General features: G+C 48.1%; 2 protein-coding genes and 1 pseudogene across 2 annotated transcripts; 2 read left to right on the forward strand and 1 right to left on the reverse strand.

Moving 5' to 3' along the window:
* Positions 1 to 516: 516 nt before the first annotated feature.
* Positions 517 to 3757, forward strand: LOC120652189 (zinc finger CCCH domain-containing protein 15 homolog). The gene is made up of 2 exons (XM_039929939.1): positions 517 to 726; positions 3439 to 3757. The coding sequence occupies exons 1-2, from the start codon at positions 610 to 612 to the stop codon at positions 3571 to 3573; spliced, it is 252 nt and encodes an 83-aa protein (XP_039785873.1). The 5' UTR covers positions 517 to 609; the 3' UTR covers positions 3574 to 3757.
* Positions 3758 to 4017: 260 nt separating this feature from the next.
* On the reverse strand, positions 4018 to 8041 carry LOC120652187 (annotated as a pseudogene).
* Positions 8042 to 8108: 67 nt separating this feature from the next.
* LOC120652188 (leucine-rich repeat receptor protein kinase HPCA1-like) lies at positions 8109 to 19357 on the forward strand. The gene is made up of 3 exons (XM_039929938.1): positions 8109 to 8263; positions 9214 to 9358; positions 17235 to 19357. Exons 2-3 carry the CDS (start codon positions 9235 to 9237, stop codon positions 19070 to 19072), a joined length of 1962 nt encoding a protein of 653 aa, XP_039785872.1. The 5' UTR covers positions 8109 to 8263; positions 9214 to 9234; the 3' UTR covers positions 19073 to 19357.
* Positions 19358 to 20021: the final 664 nt, after the last annotated feature.

A 20021-nucleotide genomic window follows, 5' to 3' on the forward strand; every position in this document is an offset into this window, starting at 1 on the left:
AGAAAAAAATTGCTTTTAGGCACATAATCACACAGCAATAGAATATCACCATAAATTAGCATGAATTTAATTATATATATTGACATTCATAATTGATGTCTATGATAGAATTTTAAGGAGAGGTAAAAATGGAGCAAAACAAAATTGCACTATCATAATCATATAGTAAATTTTACAATATAAACCATATTCTAATGTTCTTATTATTTTATTCATCGTCTTAAAATACAAAGCCATCGCTTATAGTTTTGCCACTTGGGACTATCTCAGGTCTGGATTTGACTTCTTATGAGGGTGAGTTTTTTTAGAATTTAATAGTATTGTGCTTTTAGTGATAAACGACATTCTCGTCGACATGTGAGTGTGCTTACGATGTGTGAGTGTCTGAATTTATCTAAAAAAAATGCTCAATAGTATATTTATGCAAGCAAAGGGCAATGCCAAAAATCGGTGGCACAATTAAATTAGTATGCAAATGTAAAAACTACACGTGCAAAAGCAAGTCTCGTTGCTTTTTTAGACGTTCGTGTCTCCCCATCGTTCCCGTCTCATATTTGGTTTATCCGTATTCGTCACCCCTCTCCCCAGAAATTCACAGATCCTCTCGCGATGGGAGCGGAAGCAAAGGATACTCCCCCTCCGCAGCCCGCCGCCGCCGAGCCCGCGACGGCGACGAGGGCGCAGCCCATTAGCGCAGCGCAGTTCGTCTCCTGGAAGCAGCGCAAGGTCCTCTCTTCCCCCAAACTGGAAATTTCGCCTACTTATTGTACCATCCATTTTGGGTTGCAAAATTCTCGCCTGCATATAATTTCCTGTCCATTCCATTAGTAGAAAAATTAATTTGCAATCTCTAGGTTTCCCATTCACTAGGCTGTAGAAGTACTGGTTTTGATTGCTTGATTAAGGTTGAAACCCGTGGCAAAGATGCAATGGTTGTTCTGCCAGCGAATTTAGTTAGATCCCTACTTTTTGTTGTTTAGTTTTGCCTTGATGTTCTTGTTCGTGGCATATGGCTTTCTATCTATGATTATATTTGTGAATTGTAGGTTGCAAGTTCTTGACCAGTTGTCATAGTGAAATAGTTGCCTGAGAGGTTCTTGTGAGAATCTAACATTGTGTTTGTTCCAGCTAGGGATGCAAACGGACCAATTAGTTCCCCATGGCTCATTAGTTTCAATATCTAAATCGAATAATGAATACTGATACTATTTGAATACCTACTCAATATAATCAGAAGTGGATACTCTTGTAACTTGTTTGATGTGAAGCTATTAACAGCACTTCATCATCATACAAGTAATCATTTCATCACTTAAATTTTACCAAATAATCATGAAATCTTGTGAATACAGATAATAATATATATCTCTTATTTCTTAGATGAATATGAGCACAAATACCTATAGAAGTGGAATTGTTGGTTGGATGGGAAAGTCTATGTCGCATCTGTACTAAACGTTTTGCTATCCCTAGTTTGAACTGGTTGGATTTTCATGATTGAGCAACTACGGTTTCTGTTTAATCAATAGTTCAATACATTTTGCTTTTGATTCTTTTTGTTCTATAAACTACATGCTCATCTTTAAGAAATAGTGTTACTGTTTTGCTGACCTTACCAAGAGTTGATTGAGGCTCCTGTTTCATCCTTAGCTTGATCTTCACTTCATCACATTCCATTGTTCGCCTAAACGGTCGTTTAACCTGTTTAAACATCGTTTAAATGCTACACAGTGGCACACCGTTTCCGTTTAATCGGTTGTTTTCACCGTTTAAACGGCCGTTTTCCCGTTTAAACATCCGTTTTGCCCGAATAATGGGCTAAACGGTAGGTGACCGACTGTTTACCGTTTAGGATAACACTGTCACATTCTTATTACTCAAATTACAAATGGTCTTGCCAAATTCGTGCACTGTATTTCTGTTGCAAATTGAAGCGTACCTTTTGCGAATCCTGTATATCGCTGTATGCAGTTCTGATGGTCTCTTCTGGTTCTGTCTATTGATGTCAATACCAAGTGCAGGGAGAATTTTATTGCTGGCATACCCTGAGGTTTTGTTGTCATCTTTTTCAGTCTGAGTTGTGGCATTTTGTCAGCATGATTATCAAGTATCTAGGAAGTTACAAATGCCATGGCACAGTTACTTTCCATTATTCATTTGCTTTTTCATCTTTTCTTTTTGTTCGAAATTCTTGCAAATCTTATGCTGGTTTGCTAAATAATAAAATATGGAGAATATTGCATTGCATTATTGAGAGTTCAGTGTGCACTGAGTTATATGTCTTGGTTTCTTGAATCTTGCTAGACATTTCTCTTCCTGTTGTTTTCCCTCGATTTCCATCATGGCACACAATAACTTCTGTATTGAATAATGCACGATGTATCTCAATTTATGAGCTTTAGGATGTGTTATCATTAAAGATAATTATGAGCTTTATTTTGTATTTCATTTAGAGGGCTGGTGTTAGGTAATGAATGGCTGTTAGCTTTATTTTTTTTCTTTCACAGATTCCAGCATGTATAAATAATCACTGTGGTTTAATCTTTTCTCCTTTTCGTTTGAGTACAAATGGCTGTTTGTATTCCACCATTTGGCTATGGAAACTGTATCCATTGGAAGATATAGAATCAATCCTTTGCGTCTCAATCCAAGTAACAAGTTGCAGTTAACCTCTTTGGGGAAAAAATCTAGCAGGAAAATGTAGGGTGTGCTTTTTTTCCATTTCCTGGATGGCATAACAAAGCTTGCATAATGGGTCATGGGAGTATGGGACTAACCTTTATTAGTATGTCTACTGATTTTATTTTGCTATGCGACCCCAATGAAGAGTTTGCATTTGTTTCTTCTTGCGCCTTTCAGTTTTGTATTGATTGGACTGGCACCAGCTTCCTTGAACATGTATCACCGTCAGACACCCAAACCCAAAGAATCTTAGTCGGTTGAACATGCCTTGTTCTTTTTTTCTCATGCAAAGCTGAATGAGCTGATTGGGTTGCATTTGAGTCTTGCGATTCATTCTAGTGTCTATCCATCTATTGCTGTCAATATCTTCCACTGGCTATTATTTTCCCCACACGCCCACATGTTGATACTGTACCCTGTATCGTCGACATTTTAAGATCCAATGCACCCTTGATAGCTGTTATTTTATCGTGTACTCATGTGCAATGTGCAAGTTAGGGATGATTTCCTGCTTTACGAAGACTGAATTATATTGAAATTTCATCTATTCTATTTGGACAGTGTGGTTTGTTTGTTCCAAGCTGCATAATTGATTGCATAGTGATTTTCAGGCATTCTTTTTGGTTAGTTGATACTATGGGGTTTACCAGGATTGACCCCTGCTGTTTGATTTTCTTTTTCTGTGACTGAGGAATGTAATCTCGTCAGGGTGAGGCGGCATTTATCTGATGACTTGTTCGTGTTCCTGACCTGCAGGATGCAGAGGAAGCCACGAGGAAAGCTGAAGCAGCTCAGAAGCGAGCTGCTGATATCGCTTCAGGAGCGATGCAGATGAACGGCCGCGAGCTGTTCCAACACGAGCCCTGGGTGTTCGACAACAACATTTACTGAGATGGCTAGATGCAGCCATGGGAACTCTTGAGAGCATGGTTTGCCCTGCCTCATGGAAAACTGTGAAACGTCTTGACAGATTTGATGAACAGAACATAATGTACTATGGCATGTATGGTTTTTAGTAATCCGGATGTGCATGAAGGCATTTCCAAAGCTTAGCGGCAAGGCGACGATTTCTTTAGCTGTCTCACAGCCCTTGCCGCAACTGCGGTCATGGGAATGACTGAAGTTTTCGTCTTGCACTCATGTCTACATAACAACAGGTGGACGATGCCACAAATCGATCACAGATTAGAACAGCGATCAGGGATACAATCGACCAACTGACCAAGCATACCTATGTGCTCCACTGCTGGGCATCATTTGCAAAGTATCATACCATTCATAACACTACTCATTATTGACAGTACAAGAATATCTGGAGACAAGCTCACAAGCAAGGGTGCAAAATCTATGAATTCGTATAATCAAAGTAACAAATTGACATGGAGAATTTAAGTCTTTCATTCGTTGCTCTGGGCCACGTAATTCTTCTGGCCTTTTACCATTTTGGAGAGGCACTGAAGTCTGAAGTTACCACTAATATATTTTTTTTCTCGAAAAGGTATCACTAGTTGTAAAGAGGTACCAAAAACTATCATCGAGTTGGTACCTCCCTACAAAATTTAAGTAATACATAATTATGGTACCTCTTATTACCTTTCCAAGCACCATGGAATACTCTAATCCTTCAGGCGCTCCATTGCTCTATTCATTCAGTGAATAGCAGCGGCATGCTACGAACCAACTGGAGACTGCTACTCTTTCAAAAAAAAAAAAGGAGACTGCTACTGCTACAGTAACTACAGAACTGGAGATGATCTTGGGACAGTCCCCTGCGCCTGTGCTTTGAGGGCCAACTCCAGGTCTAAAAGCACATCTCCCATCGCTGGACGGTGAATACCCTCAGGAGCAAGGCACTTCTCAGCAGTTCGAACAAACGTCTCGAGAGACCATTGATCAATGGATCCCTTCAGGTACGGGTCAACAATCTCATTGAGCTTGCCCTCCTCCTTGCATCGCAATGCCCAATCTACCAATACAACTTGTTCGTTCAGGAGAGTATGGTCTAAAATAGACCGAGCACATAGGATCTCCAACAACACACCACCAAAAGAAAAGACATCTGATTTCTCAGTTAGCCGACCAGAGGCGACATATTCAGGGTCCAGGATACCACCACTGCCAATGACCCTTGTCATCTCGTCCGTTGATGGACCACTCTTGCACAGAGCAAGATCTGTAAGCTTGGCAACCCATTCCGTATCCAGCAGAATGTCTGTCGTCTTCAGGTTACGATAGATAACGTGTGATGCGTGAAGGCAGTGCAGGCCCCGAGCTGCACCAATGCAGATCTCCAGACGCCGGTTCCAGGTAAGAGGTGGCTTCTTTGTTCGGTAGAGGTGGTCACGCAAACATCCATGGGCCATATAGCTGTAGACGAGAATCATCTCACCCATCTCATAGCAATAACCGACAAGTGGCACAACATTGTGGTGAAGGATCTTTGAGGACATCTCTATCTCGGTATGAAACTCATCCTCACCGTGCATAGAGTACGGTTCACGGCGCTTGATAGCCACCTCAGTTTTTCCTCCATCAATCTTGCCACGGAAAACAGGACCAAATGCACCCTGACCAACAAGGAGTGACCGATTAAAGTTGTTTGTCGCAGCCTTCATCTCTGCAAGCGAGAACTGGCGGCACAGGCCTGAAAGCAAAAACTTAGCAGGGACGTTAACTGCTGCTGGAGACGCTGGCTTGCTCTTCCTTAGCCAAGAGAACAGATCTACACGGTGCTGTCCTTGATGCTGATGCAAAGCTTTCCTTAGTACCCGGAGACGTTCCACAACATCAATCATCTCCGGACGTTTTTCCCTTTCCATTATCAGGCATTCACCAGCTATCTTTGCAACTCCTTGAACAATCTTCATAGTATTCTTGCTTGCAATTTCAGTATCAAACATCTCTCTCGCATCTCTGGTCCCCCTTGCAAGAGCATTGGTAAATGCAGACACAATGTTGACGTTGTCAACTACTGTTATTGCCTTTTTCCTGGCAATCAGTTCAAGGAGGACAACTCCAAAGCTGTAAACATCACTCTTCGAAGTGAGAAGCCCATCCCGAGCGAACAAAGGGTCCATGTAACCAATGCTCCCTACCACATTCCCCGTATAGAGTGTCTTATCTGTTTTGACTAGTCTTGATATTCCAAAGTCCGTCAATTTTGCATGAAACTTGCCATCTAATAGTATGTTAGCAGGTTTGATGTCGCCATGGATGACATGATTATACATGTGAGAATGCATGTATGACAACGCCTCTGCACATTCAATGGCAATCCTAAGTCTTACATCCAAAGGGATGGGACTATTGTCATGGTGAAGAGCATCACTCAGGTTTCCATTAGCGATATACTCGGTGATCATCATAAGGGCATTTTCCTCTACACAGTAACCAATGAGCCTCACTACGTTTCTGTGGTTGATTTCACGATGGACGGCCAACTCTTTGGCGAAGTTTTCTTTCACATTGTGGATAAACCTTTTCACTGCGACCTTACTTTGGTCCTCAAGAACTCCTTAATAAACTTCTCCAAATGCACCTCTTCCGAGAATAGTGTTGTAGTTGTCAGTTATTATTGCCATCTCACCTTTTGTGAAGCATGTTATGCTATTATTACTATGCATCGTCCATTTTGATCTGTCAGCCCCTTGGATAAGTTCCATTACTGTATTTTCTTGAGGACTCCTGTGAGTTAGATTGGTAAGTAGAACAGTCAGTGTTGGGTAAACTACTGGGTAACTATTGAAGGTGATCATGAAGAATATATAACAGAGTCAGTACCTTGACGAATGAGTAGCACCTCTTCTGATATTTATTCCAAAAAAAATTAAGGAAATGATGGAGACATCTTGACCTACAAATAGTTTCCAGAGTATGTTCAGGTTCAATCTAACACAGATTTGAACAGTGCAAGGGCAGCTTCAAGTATCTAACAAGAAATATCTAGTGATTTGTGGCTAGATCAGTTGTACGTGGGATGCCCATTAACTAACAGATTTGTATGATAAAACACTTCGGTCATAACTGATAGTAGCATTGTCTTTGGGCACTTGGTAAATTTTACAAAACAGCACGTCTATCGCATGTTTTGTTCGCGGCTAAAATTGCCACGCTTAACTTCAGTCATGCCATAAATTCTTAAGCAGCTGTTTTGATTGATTTGATTGCAACAAGCCGACAACCGTGGTGAGCTACACTTTGTTAGCACCCTGGACTATTTGTCATACCCTCACTTTCTTAATTAACTTTGCCACGCTTGTGGCTAGAATTTCTTATAGGTTTAGAGTTGAAAGAAGGAATGGATGGGATAACGGTCAGAAAATGAACTATTAAGTGGCAGTTGCAATACTATTCTTAAATCAATTAAAAATGACTAGTTTTATGCTTTGCTGAAACTGGAAACTATCAATGATTCTGGATAGTACAGGAATTCCCCACACCGGTTTCACAACCAAAGAACAAGTAATAGTCAACGTTGAGTTGAAAGTTCTCGGAAGTTTAGAGTTGAAATCTACTGCAATTAAGTCCTTGGTTTTACCATTTTGAGTTGTAAAGTCATCATGTATTGATACAAAAGTTGTAAAAATTTTCGTTGGAATTCTCAAATTGGATCTGAATTGTGTAAAGACAATATGGTAGCAGCAAAGTAGAGAGAAGAACTTTGAAGTAAAATCCATCTTTCATCAGATGATGCGAGAAGGGCAGCTACCTACCCATACGTAAAACAGAGACTCATCATATATAAAAGGTTGAACTTTTTTTTAATGTTTGCCCTTCGATTGACAACCGAAAAAAATGTAGCTGCTGAAACAACAGATCTTAACGATCAACAAAGATCGAAGGCATAAGTCGAAGCAATGAATTTAGTCATACCAGGCAAAAATAGAAATTCTGACTCAACAAAACTGGAAATATGCGCATACCTGGTGGGCGTGAGTTTGCTGATACCGCGATTCTGAGAGTGGTGGGTTTGCTGATAACAAGCAAGATCTCTCTCTTTTCTCCTGGACGATCAGAGATGAAGGGTGAGTGATTAGCTGTACCAGGCGGAAACTTGTGCTGAAAGGATCGACGCGGAAGAGACGCCTTCTTACAGTGCGGTGCCGGTGTGGCTGTTGCCGCTTGGACTGCCGCGTCGCGTCTTCTGCAGTGGGAACTTGTTGAAGTGGTTGGTTGGTGGGAGATTTGTCGCCGCGGCGATGGTGGCGGGCGGATCCAGCACGGCGAGGTCCCTTCCCTCCACGCGCAGTCGCGCACTACTCATGCTCGACGAAATGCCTCAACAGCCGCCTTGGTCAATGGTCATGGCATCGTCAAAGGCAGGCCGACCTACCCGGTTTGGGAGTTGGGACACACGGAAAGGAAAAGTTTCCTTCCTACTCCGCCGGGGGGCCACATATGCCCACATTGGCACTATTCACGGTTGACCTGGCCCCGGGCATCGTCTTCCCTTCTGCACCGAAGCCTGTACTGTACACTCCACTCCACCCATGATTGATGCTTCCTTCCATGGCAGCCCGGTAAGAGTCGTAGTACACCGGAGGGAGACGATTGACTTGGCGCCCGCAAATCCATCCGCAAGGTAATGCCGTGAAGCTCGCTCGTCCATCCTTATTAGCAGCAGCCAGCAATGCATATGCAATCTTTGATTTCTAGAGATTTTCTATCCGTCGAAAAATTCTCCGGGTGCCTGCAACTCAGCTGAGTTGTGAACTTTCCCTTTTGCCGCCTTCTTTGGGGGGGGGGACATGGAAGAACAAGAAAAATCGAGCCTGCTACCTTGTTGCATGCCTTCTTCGACCTTTTGTTAGATGTACTGTACATCTGAATGAAAAAAACAAGATCCTTTAGATTCAGAGTATCCTTGTCACCGTAGACTGAAAACGTTTTCTCATGTGTAGTGTAGGCACCTCTGTTTAACTAGCAACATCTAGATACATTCTCCGGTGTGTAGTGTCCGGTTGTTTCTCAAGGTTAAGCCCATCGCAAGGCATGGGATTTACCCGAATTAATTGCCCTATTAGTCCAGTTTCCTCGAACCGATTGAAAGCTAAGCAAAGCAAGCAATGTGATGGTGCCATTACTGTACTACAATGTTATTGTTTCTAATTAAATACGCACCAATTTTGGTCAGCCGGCATCAGTTACAGCTAGAAATCACTACATATATCGTGGGTTATTCTCCAACTGTCAAATTATGTGTTGGATGAAACTGAACTTAACCAACACATTGGAACCAATTTTTTTTTGGGTCAATAGCTACCTGGTTTTGGTCTTTTTCTCAAAGAAACATTAGAGAGCTGCAATTCAGTCAATGATGAAGTGGGTGGAAAATAACTTTTTGTTACAGATTACTGGTTTACTAGGTCCATGTAAACAATGCACTGGCAGAAGTAGGAGTACCAATTAGTACAAGGAAAAGAAACAATTGAGGGCAAGGTTCTGATTTTTGCTGCATCATCATCTGCTATGGTTATCTAGTGTTTTACTTAAGGCTAATTGTCATTTATATGAAATTCACCGCTTCCGCAGGAGTACTCCACAGACAAAACCATGGAATTTATTCAAGAAGGTGATAGATCTAAGTGGAAGGCGCATAGTAATCATAGCATAAAATGCTTCACTAAAGGTGACATAGACAGAATGACCAACAACTATCGAACTAGTCTTGGAAGAGGTGCCTTTTTTTTTTTGATGGTCACCGGGGGGGAGAGCATCCCCACCTGAATTTTGATTAACGGGCTTTTTGCAAGCCAAAAGTTTTACACTTGGTCTTCAGCAAATTTAGGGAAAAACAGGGGGCCAAAAAACTGGAAAGGGATTACATATTCGAAAAGAGAAAACACCAGGCTTCGTTCACTGCGTAGTCTGCTGACTTCCACCTATAGCTCCATTCTCGAGCATCAGTTTTGCAGGCACACCAGAGTCTCTCATGCGAAGGGGGGAGGCTGTTGAACACCACCTCGTTGCGGTGCTTCCACAGGTTCCAGCATACTAGCAGAAGAAAGCTGTCGTAGTGCTTGGCCGGGATTGTTGCTGGGCGCGGCACCTTCCAGACTTCCTGCACGGCGCACCCTTGAGTATCCACGCCTAGTTTGCTCCAAGCCTGAGCTGCAAAGGAACATGTCAAGAAGAGATGATCGCAGTCCTCATCTCCACTCTTGCATAGCTCGCATGAAGCTTCTTCCAGTATGTGCTTGTGCTTCAGGTTAGCACGGCAGTTGAGGCGTTGCAGCACCAGTAGCCATCCAAAGAACTGTACCCGTGGTGGTGCCTTGTTCTTCCACACAAAATCTGCAAAAGTGCATTCTGGTGCTCCGGTCGCAAGCATGGTTAGCCGGTAGATAGGCCCTGTTTTCAGTTCGGTCTTCATCTCTGAAAGCGGCGAGAAATGCTGGTCGTCGGCATCAGTCAGCTCAAGGTGTTCGAGGATCGCCTTGACTGCAGCCAGTTCTTCCCTGGCACCGGCAGAAAATCGTGATGCCAGGAAAGGCTCGATCCCATTGCGGTGCACCTCAGCCACCGAGGCCTCCGTTGTGGTAGCATGGCTGTATAGGAGCGGGAATATATTCATGAGTCGGCCCTGAGACAGCCATTTATCCTGCCAGAAGCTGGTTGTCTCCCCGTTCTCCACTTTGCTCACGGTTACTGCACGGTACATAGGCAGCAGCTCCTCAAGGTCGCGCCAGTGCGCTCCGGCTATGTCCCCATGCATCGATATCATATCGATTTTGCTGCGCACCCAGCATGCCCACGCCGATCCCCCGGGGTTGTGCAGGCGGTGGAGAAGTTTCAGTAGCAGACACTTGTTCTGGGCTGCAAGATCTTTGATCCCAAGACCACCCAATTCCTTTGGTTGACACGCCAGCTCCCAAGCAACCAGGCATTGTGCACCAGAAACGTGGTCGTCCCCCGCCCAGAGGAATGCACGACGTCTCTTGTCCAAGGCATCCAGTGTACCCTGGGGTAGTAGCAGGGAGGACATGGCGTAGATAAGTTGGCTGTCCAGGACACTGTTTACCAGTACTGTACGCCCCATTGGGTTCAGGAGAGTGCATTGCCATCTCGCCAGGTAACGATCAGACTTGCAAATCAGCGGAGTGAATGCACTGAGTCGCAGCTTGTCACAAGAAAGCGGCAGCCCAAGATAGGTTTGAGGGAAGGAACCTTCTTGGCACTCCAGTATGTTGGTCAGCCTTGTCACATGACGAGCAGAGGTGTGCATAGGCACAATGGTGCTCTTGTTGTAATTGATCTTGAGCCCTGTTGCCGCCGAGAAGGAGTCAAGGATTTCTTTCAGCTTCCGCGCACTACCAGTGTCCGCTCGAAGGACAATCAGTGTGTCGTCCGCGTATTGCAGGACGGGACACGGTAAGTTGTCATCAGCGGGGTGTTTGATCTCTGAGCAACTCTTCGCCATCTGCTGGAGAACATCAGCCATAATCAAGAACAGGTACGGAGAGAGGGGATCACCCTGCCGCACCCCACGTTTGCAACTGAACCAGGGACCAGGCGAGCCATTGACCAGTACCGCGGACTTGGATGTGGTGAGGAAACTGGCAATCCAGCGACACCAGAGCGGGGGGAAACCTCTTACTGCCATGATCTTGTGTAAGCTGTCCCAATTTACTGAGTCGAAGGCCTTGGCAAAATCCAGTTTTAGAACAAGTGTCGCGAGCTTCCGTTTGTTGCAACATTGCACCAGTTCCATGGCGTATATGAAATTTTCTGAGATGGAGCGACCTCTGATGAACCCTGTCTGATCCATATCAATGATCTTTGGTATCTCATTTTGCAGGCGGGAGGTGAGCATTTTAGCTATGATTTTCAACGGGCAGTTCTGGAGGCAGATTGGGCGGTAATCACCTGGCTTCACCGCTGCGTTGTGTTTTGGGAGCATCACCACATATGAGCGGTTGAGGCGCTCAAGCTCTGCTGTTTCGCCATGGAAAGCATGCGCTAGGGCCATCACTGAGTTGGAAACCATCGCCCAAGCTGCACAGTAGAAACCTGGCCCAAAACCATCCGGACCGGGTGAGCTGCTCTTGTTCATTGCACGGATTGCTGCTCGAGCTTCAACCTCAGAAAACTCCGCCACCAGCGGCTCTGCACTGACACGGGCTTTAGTTGCGTACAGCAGGTCAAGATCGAAGGACCAGACTGCTTGTTGCTCCACACCGAGAAGCTGCTTAAGATGGTTTGTTAGAACACTCGTCTTGGCATCGTGGGCGGACACCATCACACCGTCGATCTCAAGAGCCCGGATCTGGTTCTGGCGCAGGCGGTGGCTTGCATGAGCGTGGAAAAACTGTGTATTTGCGTCCCCTTCGCAGACTGCACGTTGCTTGCCCCGTTGTTTCCAGTAGGCAGCTCGCTCACGCAATGTAAGCGCCAGGCGGTCTTGGCATTGGAGGCGCAGCGTGCGTTCCCCTGCAGACAGAGAACGTTCTTCCTCGAGCACGTCAAAAAGGTAGATCACAAACTTGCAATTTTGAATGAGAGCTGGAGGAGCGCGCTTACCCCGTGCCCATACCTTTGCTGCGCACCGGACTGCTTTCAACGATCGGGCTAAACTGCCGGCCGCGTCCTGGGACAAACCATCCGACCAGGCAGGAAGCACAGTGGGGAGGAAGTCACGGTGTTTCAGCCAGGCATTTTCAAAGCGAAAAACGTTGGATTTTGGGATAGTGGTAGAAATATTCAGAAGGAGCGGGGTATGATCGGAGGTTGGTTTTGGCAGTGAGCAGAGGGAGGAGTTGGGAAAGGCTAGGCTCATCGAAATATTAAAGAAAACGCGATCAAGCCGCGCAAGAGTGGGCTCGGCACGGTGGTTTGACCACGTAAATAAGCGATCAAGAAGAGGGATTTCGATCAGTGCCAAGGCATGGATGGTGTCATTGAACAGCTCGGCAAGGTTCTGGTGCAAGGTGCCGTTGCTATTCTCGTCAGCATTCCTTGTGAGGTTGAAATCACCCGCCACGAGCCAGTTGCTATCAACATGGCTGGCAACTTCACTCCAATCCTCAAGGAAATGCTGAGAGTCATGGTGGTCGGCTGGAGCGTAAACATTCGTGACGGCGAAGGTAGCATCAGAGGCTCTACTCATGAAGAAAAGTGTTAGAGAGTGGCGCCTAGTAAAGAAGGAAGTCATGGCCAAGGCGCGATCATCCCATGCAGTGAGGATGCCACCCCGCGTCCCGGCCGCGTCAACGCAGTGGAAATTGGAGAGGTTTGGAGGGAGAAAAAATCTAGCTTTGGCAGGCGACACAGAGCGGAGCTTAGTTTCTTGGATGCAAGCAATAGTGATATTACGTGCACTGAGAGTGTCACGCACAATTTTGCACTTATCGTCATCACCCAGACCGCGCACATTCCAGGAGAGGAGGCCGTAAGTAGTAGTGCTAGCATTCATTGGACCCACAATCCACACCCGGATACAAATCGTGTTGTCCACGATAGGTGACAAGGACGCAGGTTACAAAGAGGAGCGTTAGAACAAGCAGCGCGACAGACAGACCCGAAGAGCCAGCACAAACCTAAGAGCAGCAAGGTTCAGAGGGAGTACAACAACGGAAACAGGGGCGTGTAAATTGCAGCCAGCGTGCGTCCAAAGATAACAACGAGAAGTAGTGACGATTAGAGCGCTATTGCTAACAGATAACGGCAAAGCAATCCGCGCGAGGTCACCATGGAGTTCGATCATGTCTGACCGGCAAGCGCCCGGTCCAAAGTGCTCGCAGTTTCAGCTCCAATGGCGAGGACACGATCAAGAGCACGAGCTGTTTCAGCTCCCAGCCCAACAGCTTCAGCTAGCTTTTTCAAATCATCACTGCCAATTGGTTTTTTGGTTTTCTTCAGCAGATTCTTCTTGGCAACATGCAGCTGAACATTTTTGGAGCACAGAGCGAGATTATCCTTGAGAGCCCTTAGCTGAGTAGCCTTGCTTGCCATGGACTCGAACTTCCCTGTAACAGAACGGGCCAAATGCCAGTTGGGCCGGGTTACTGTAGCGACATGCTACTGTAGCACGGCGGCAGTTTAGTCCCATACTGAGAATAGAAATGAATCCAGACCAGCTTAAATACCAGGCCCCGGGAAGCTAAATAATTTCGGTTGCAACTTTTTGCGCGAAGCGAGGACGAAAGCGCAAGAGAGTTATTTAGCAGGTGTGATTTACTCAACGTGCAGAGTAGATCTTAACCGTTATCCCAGGGTAGGTCGTTACTCTGGTATCAGAGCCGACTCTCGCGGTTTCACGCCACATACGGGCAGAAGTGCGCGGACATGAGCACGGGCGCGTGGTCGCAGATGCCAAGGCATGTGGACGGGCGCGTGCGAGGCACGGGCGCGTGCGAGGCACGGACGTTGCACAGGGACCGTTGGCACTGGACGCACGGACGTGGCACATGGGACCGTTAGCACTAGACGTATGGGACGTGGCCAAGAGAGGAGATCCTGGTGGTATTTAGGTTGGTCTGGTACTCCTGGTGGTATTTAGGTTGGTCTGGTACTCGACGGGGACGTCGAGTCCTAAGGGGGGATGATTGTAACAGAACGGGCCAAATGACAGTTGGGCCGGGTTACTGTAGCGACATGCTACTGTAGCACGGCGGCAGTTTAGTCCCATACTGAAAATAGAAATGAATCCAGACCAGCTTAAATACCAGGCCCCGGGAAGCTAAATAACTCCGGTTGCAACCTTTTGCGCGAAGCGAGGACGAAAGCGCAAGAGAGTTATTTAGCAGGTGTGATTTACTCAACGTGCAGAGTAGATCTTAGCCGTTATCCCAGGGTAGGTCGTTACATTCCCCGAGTTCTTGGCAGCCAAACGAGAACTGTTACGGGTACCCACAGTGGGCAGCCCAAGTTTGGCAGAAACTTTGTTTTTTGCTTTCCTGGGTTTGGGGCAGCGTGAGTGCGGGTTGAGGCTAGGCGTCGCGAGCGGTGGAGCTGGGGTTGTAGGCGGCGGTATTTGATCGGCAAAGGTGGTGGTGCTCTCGTGCCAGGTCAGGAGCAGGTATGGTGCGTGGAGCTTTGGGCGTTCAGCGGCGGGGGGGCACACAGGGATGCTGATTTGCAGCGGCAGTGCGGGTAGCGGTGGCAGCGGGAAGGCGTTGATGAAGCCGTAGCACAGGATGGAGGCGCCCAGGAAGGCAGCAGGGAAGAGCGGTGGCGGAGCAGGACCAATGGGAGGAGGCGGCGCCGGCCCAAAAACTGGTGGTGGAGGTGGGAGCAAGTTGTGCCCACCGCCGTTTGCCGGCGGCCCAAGCCCAGCTTGCGGTGGGGGTGGGGGCGGCCCAAAAAACGGCACAAGCTGCCCCTGGGCGTCGAGCTGATCCCCACGGGGCCAGAGGGCCATGGTGTTGAGGCGGACCACAGCCCCCCTGCCGCTTGGCGGGTGAATGCCAATGAGGGACGGCACGTGCGGGGTAACCAGAGCAATCACGAAGCGCAGGGAAGAGCGGTCGTGGCCATCCATGCAGGACGGGTCAATCTCCACTACGGTACCCATGCACTTGAAGACCTCATGCACCTTCTGCTCATCCCAGTGCTCCTCAGGGTAGTCCGAAACCGCAACCAGAGCTAGCCATTCCGGCTCCCTGACGAAACGGTTGTCCGTCTCCTCCTGCCTCTCCAAACGAACAACGGTCCCTCCACCGTAGTGAATCGGCTGAACACCCATGGTCGCTTCTCGTGCAGCAATGGACGAGAAACGAAGGAGCATCACACCACGGGAGGAGGGGACAAGCTGGAACCTGATGCCGGGGACGGCGCAGTACATGGCCGCCCGGATCAGAGGCGCTGGGTTTGCTGCGGCCTCCGCCGGCTCGATGTAGACGAAGGCGTACACTGCCGCCCGCTCCCAGTCGCCCTCGGCCACCCAGACATCCAAGTACTCAGGACCGTCATCCAGGTCGTCACTTTCCACAGACTCCTCAGATTCTTCCTCCTCCACGTCTTCTTCCTCTGACACAGCGATGGTTTCTCCACTCTCCGCAGCAACAGGGGAAGCAGGCGGAGGAGGGGAGCGGGATCCACCAGCAGAACCAGCACTTGCATTGGAGGGACGCGGCGTGGGCTCGCCATATCCACGAGTGACCATGTGGACGTCACGGGCTTTGGGGATGGCGGCCGCAGAACCGAGGACCCCCACGCCGGCAACCACCCCGGATCCGGCGGCCACCAGCCCCCGCGCCGGCGGCCACTCCGGCCCCGGCGCCCACCACCGTTTGGCTCCCGGAGATGCATCTCGCCTCTCGCGAACCGAGCGTCCTCGGCGCCGGCCCACCCCAGGGCGGCGCCGCCACTCCACCACGCTCGCCTGTCCCCTTGCCCACCACACCGGCGCTACGTACCGCACCGTCTCTCACGGTCTTGGGTGCTGCTCGCCGACTTTTGCAGGATGTTCCATCGACCAGGCCAGGGGTGCAGTTCCAACACCTTGTTCTGCATGACCTCTACTCTGCCGTTCTGCCAGGTGCTCTCCACCCCATCTCTCTCAGTGCTTATATCTGGATAACCCCTCCGTTCCCTGCCGCACGTTTCAACTCGTTCTTTGTCACGTCGGTTCTCTCTTTCCACCTTGTCGCTCCTCCTGCCATTGTCCGTGCTCGCCTTGTTGGGCACGCTGTTTTCTGCGCTAGAGTTGCGAATCAGAACGTTGCGAACTTCATCGTTGCACGCGGTCACCTGGAGTTCAATCGCCTCCGGTTTTGCATCCATGGTTCCGAGCAGCAAGCAGTAGCAATGGCGAGAGAGCTGAAGAAAGAAGAAGAAGTGTTCAATGCTCACCAACCAGCCGCCTGTGGTTTGGCGCCTTGGGAACCGCCTCACACAACGGTCAAACTCTGCCCAGGCACTGGCAGTCTGCAGCATTCACTACCGCCGATCCCCCAGCTGGCCCAGGAGATCTTCCAAGATCATGCAACAGTTGACTCCTGCTCACCCGCCATACCCCCCCTTTCCTCCGACTGCCGCGCGCTCGTCTACTCGGGCCCCCCCGGTCTTGTCAAACTTCACTGCTCCACGCCAACCCGCCAGCAAACCCTACCTCCACGCCTTACTCTCGCCTTCGCCTCGCCAACCACCCAAGCTGCGTCGCCCACCTCCCATTCCCCTCCACCACCCCGGCTGCTTTCGCTGCTTGGCCACTGACCACCAGGTCAAGCACTGCCGTGATCCCGTCCGTTGCCGCATCTGCCGCGGCACCGGCCACCGGAGCTACGCCTGTCCCATGGCGTTCCCTCGCGAGCAAACCCCACACCCCCGCCGTCGCCCCTCCGTGCCAACTCCTACCACGCGCGTCCCGATCCACGCCGTCCCTTTCTCCCCCAGAACATCACCACCAAGATCCACCACCACCACCCCGCCGCCGACCCCGCTCAACCAGCCTCCTTCCACCGCCGCTTTTGACCCACTTCACATGCCCCCTTCATCAAGCTCTGGAGCCGCTATTGGGCATGTCAAGAAGCCCACGATGTGCCTCTCGAACGACGAGGTTTACTTCCTGGGGGATCTGTTCAAGGAAGTTGTGGACAAAGAAAAAAGAAGAGGTGCCTTTGGAGAAGTATACGAAGGGGTTCTTGAGGATGGAAGCATGGTTGCGGTGAAAAGGTTTATCCACAATGTGAAAGAAAACTTCGCTAAAGAGCTGATCGTCCATCGTGAAATCAACCACAAGAACGTAGTGAGGCTCATTGGTTGCTGTGAGGAGGAAAATGCCCTTATGCTGGTCATTGAGTATGTCGCTAATGGAAATCTAAGCGATCTTCTTCACGATGACAACCTTCCCATCCCTTTGGATGTAAGACTTAGGATCGCCATCGAGTGTGCGGAGGCGTTGGCATACATGCATTCTCACATGTACACTCAGGTTATCCATGGAGACATCAAGCCTGGTAACATACTCTTAGATAGCAACTTCCACACGAAATTGTCAGACTTTGGAATATCAAGACTAGCCAACACGGATAAGACAATGCACACAAAGAATGTCATAGGAAGCATAGGTTACATGGACCCTCTGTTTGCTTTGGATGGGCGTCTAACTGTGAAGTATGATGTTTATAGCTTTGGAGTTGTTCTCCTCGAACTGATTGCCAGGAAAAAGGCGACGACAGTAGTTGACAACATCAACATTGTTTATGCATTTACTAGTGCTCTTGCAAGGGGGTCCGGAGGTGTGAGAGGTATGTTTGATGCTGAAATTGCAAGCAAGGATAACATGAAGGTTATTGAAGGGATTGCAAAGATGGCAGGTGAATGCCTAACGATGGAAAGGGAGAAACGTCCTGAGATGATTGACGTGGTGGAACGTCTTCGGGTGCTACGACAGAAAGCTTCACGTCAGGATCAGGCATCGCAACGCTCAGGTCTGTTCTCTTGGGCTAGGAAGAACAAGACAGCACCTCCAGCTTCAGCGAACATCCCAGCCAATATTTTGCCGTCAGGTGTGTGTCTGCGTCGGTTCTTGTTTGCAGATATGAAGGCTGCGACAAACAACTTTGATAAGTTACTCTGCGTTTCTGGTGATGGTGGAATTGGTAAGGTGTACCGTGGCATGATTTATGGGGCAGGAACGAAGGTGGCTATCAAGCGTTTGCGTTTGGAGGATTCTTCGATTATCAATGACATTTATAATGAGATACAGATAATGTCAAAGCACCGCCACTGTCCTCATCTTGTGCCACTGCTCGGTTACTGCACTGAAAAGGACGAGATGATACTGGTCTACGAATACATGGATCGTGGAAGTTTGCTTGAGCACCTTGGGACCCAGAAGCCATCCCTTACCTGGAAGCAACGTATAGAGATCTGCATTGCTGCAGCTCGTGGCCTGCGCTACCTTCATGAACTACAGATCATCCATGGTAACGTGAAATCGTCAAACATCTTGCTGAATGAGAAATGGGTTGCCAAGATTACGGATCTTTCTATTTATAGTACTGAGCTATTAAGATGCCTTACAGTGATCCGCGGAACTTTAGGTTACCTCGATCCTGAGTACCTCGCGACCGGTCGGTTTACTGAGAAATCAGATGTCTATTCTTTTGGGGTTGTGTTGTTCGAGGTCCTCTGTGCTCGGCGTGTTTTTGATTCCAAACTCCCAGACGAACAACAAGCGCTGTCACGTTGGGCATTGCGATGCAAGAAGGAGGGCAATCTTGATCAGATCATTGACCCATTCCTAATGGGAAGAATTAATCCGGGGAGGTGGAGTCTCAACAAGTTCGCCGAGACTGCTGAGAAGTGCCTTGCTGATTGTGGTATTGACCGTCCGTTCATGGCGGATGTGGTTTCGGACCTGGAGTGCGCTCTTCAGTTGCAGGTGAGCGCCGAGGCGAGTGGAGGACTTGCTGGTGGTAGCATGTCCGACGGAGCCATGGATTAGGGGGCTGTGGGCTGTAGCTGGTATGGATTCCGATGACTTGGCACCGGAACACCTTCTCGCAGCTTCTAGAACTAGCCCACGTGGACGCGGGCTTAATAATCTCATTACGTTGGCATGTTCCCACGAGTTTGTGCTGTCAATGCTCGCCCGTGTTTGCAAGATTCTGTATTTCTGTACCACTATGTACTCCACTCTGTATTCTGTCTTGCTTAATGTTTTCCACCGTGCTGTTGTACTGGCGATCCCAGATTTTCTCGTGATAATTATTGCTGCCATTATTGCCTAGCCACAAGCGTCCTTTTTTTTCTTTACAAGAGAAACTAGCGATTTTTGCGAGCACCCTTTTGCTTGAGGGAGCCTTAAATCTCGAATTGCTTATCAATACGCGCCCAAATATTGACGACTCCTAGGCCGTGTTTGGTTAGGGCTGAAAAAAATTTCGCGAAAACTTTTTAGTCTTTTGACCACTAATTTAGAGTATTAAATGAAGTCTAATTACAAAACCACCTGCAGGACTTTTGGTAAATTCGCGATACCAATCTAATAAGGTCTTTGACCGCACAATTAGAAGATGGTTACTGTGGCATCATTGTAGCAAATCATGAATTAATTACCGTCATTAGATTCGTCTCGAAAAGTTACACCCATCCGTAAAAAGGTTTCGCAAATAAACTTCATTTAGTACTCTATGCATACATTCGTTTTTTTTGAAAAAAAATTCGCGAAAACAACCAAACACGGCCCTAATCCTTTGCACAAATGACATGAGCTAGCAGGGGAGCTTGCATGCCCCAACGTATTTCCGGCTTTACGCAGTCAGCTTGATTGCTTCGCCCGTAGTCTACGCGCTTATCCTGCCCTGCCCATGCGCGTCCGTCCGGCGGTTGCAGGCATGTCGTCGTCGCCCCTCGGTAAGACTTGGGTTGAGAGTTGAGGGAGATCCAACATG

Source organism: Panicum virgatum, chromosome 9K (genome assembly GCF_016808335.1).
Source record: "Panicum virgatum strain AP13 chromosome 9K, P.virgatum_v5, whole genome shotgun sequence".
Classification (NCBI taxonomy): Eukaryota; Viridiplantae; Streptophyta; class Magnoliopsida; order Poales; family Poaceae; genus Panicum; species Panicum virgatum.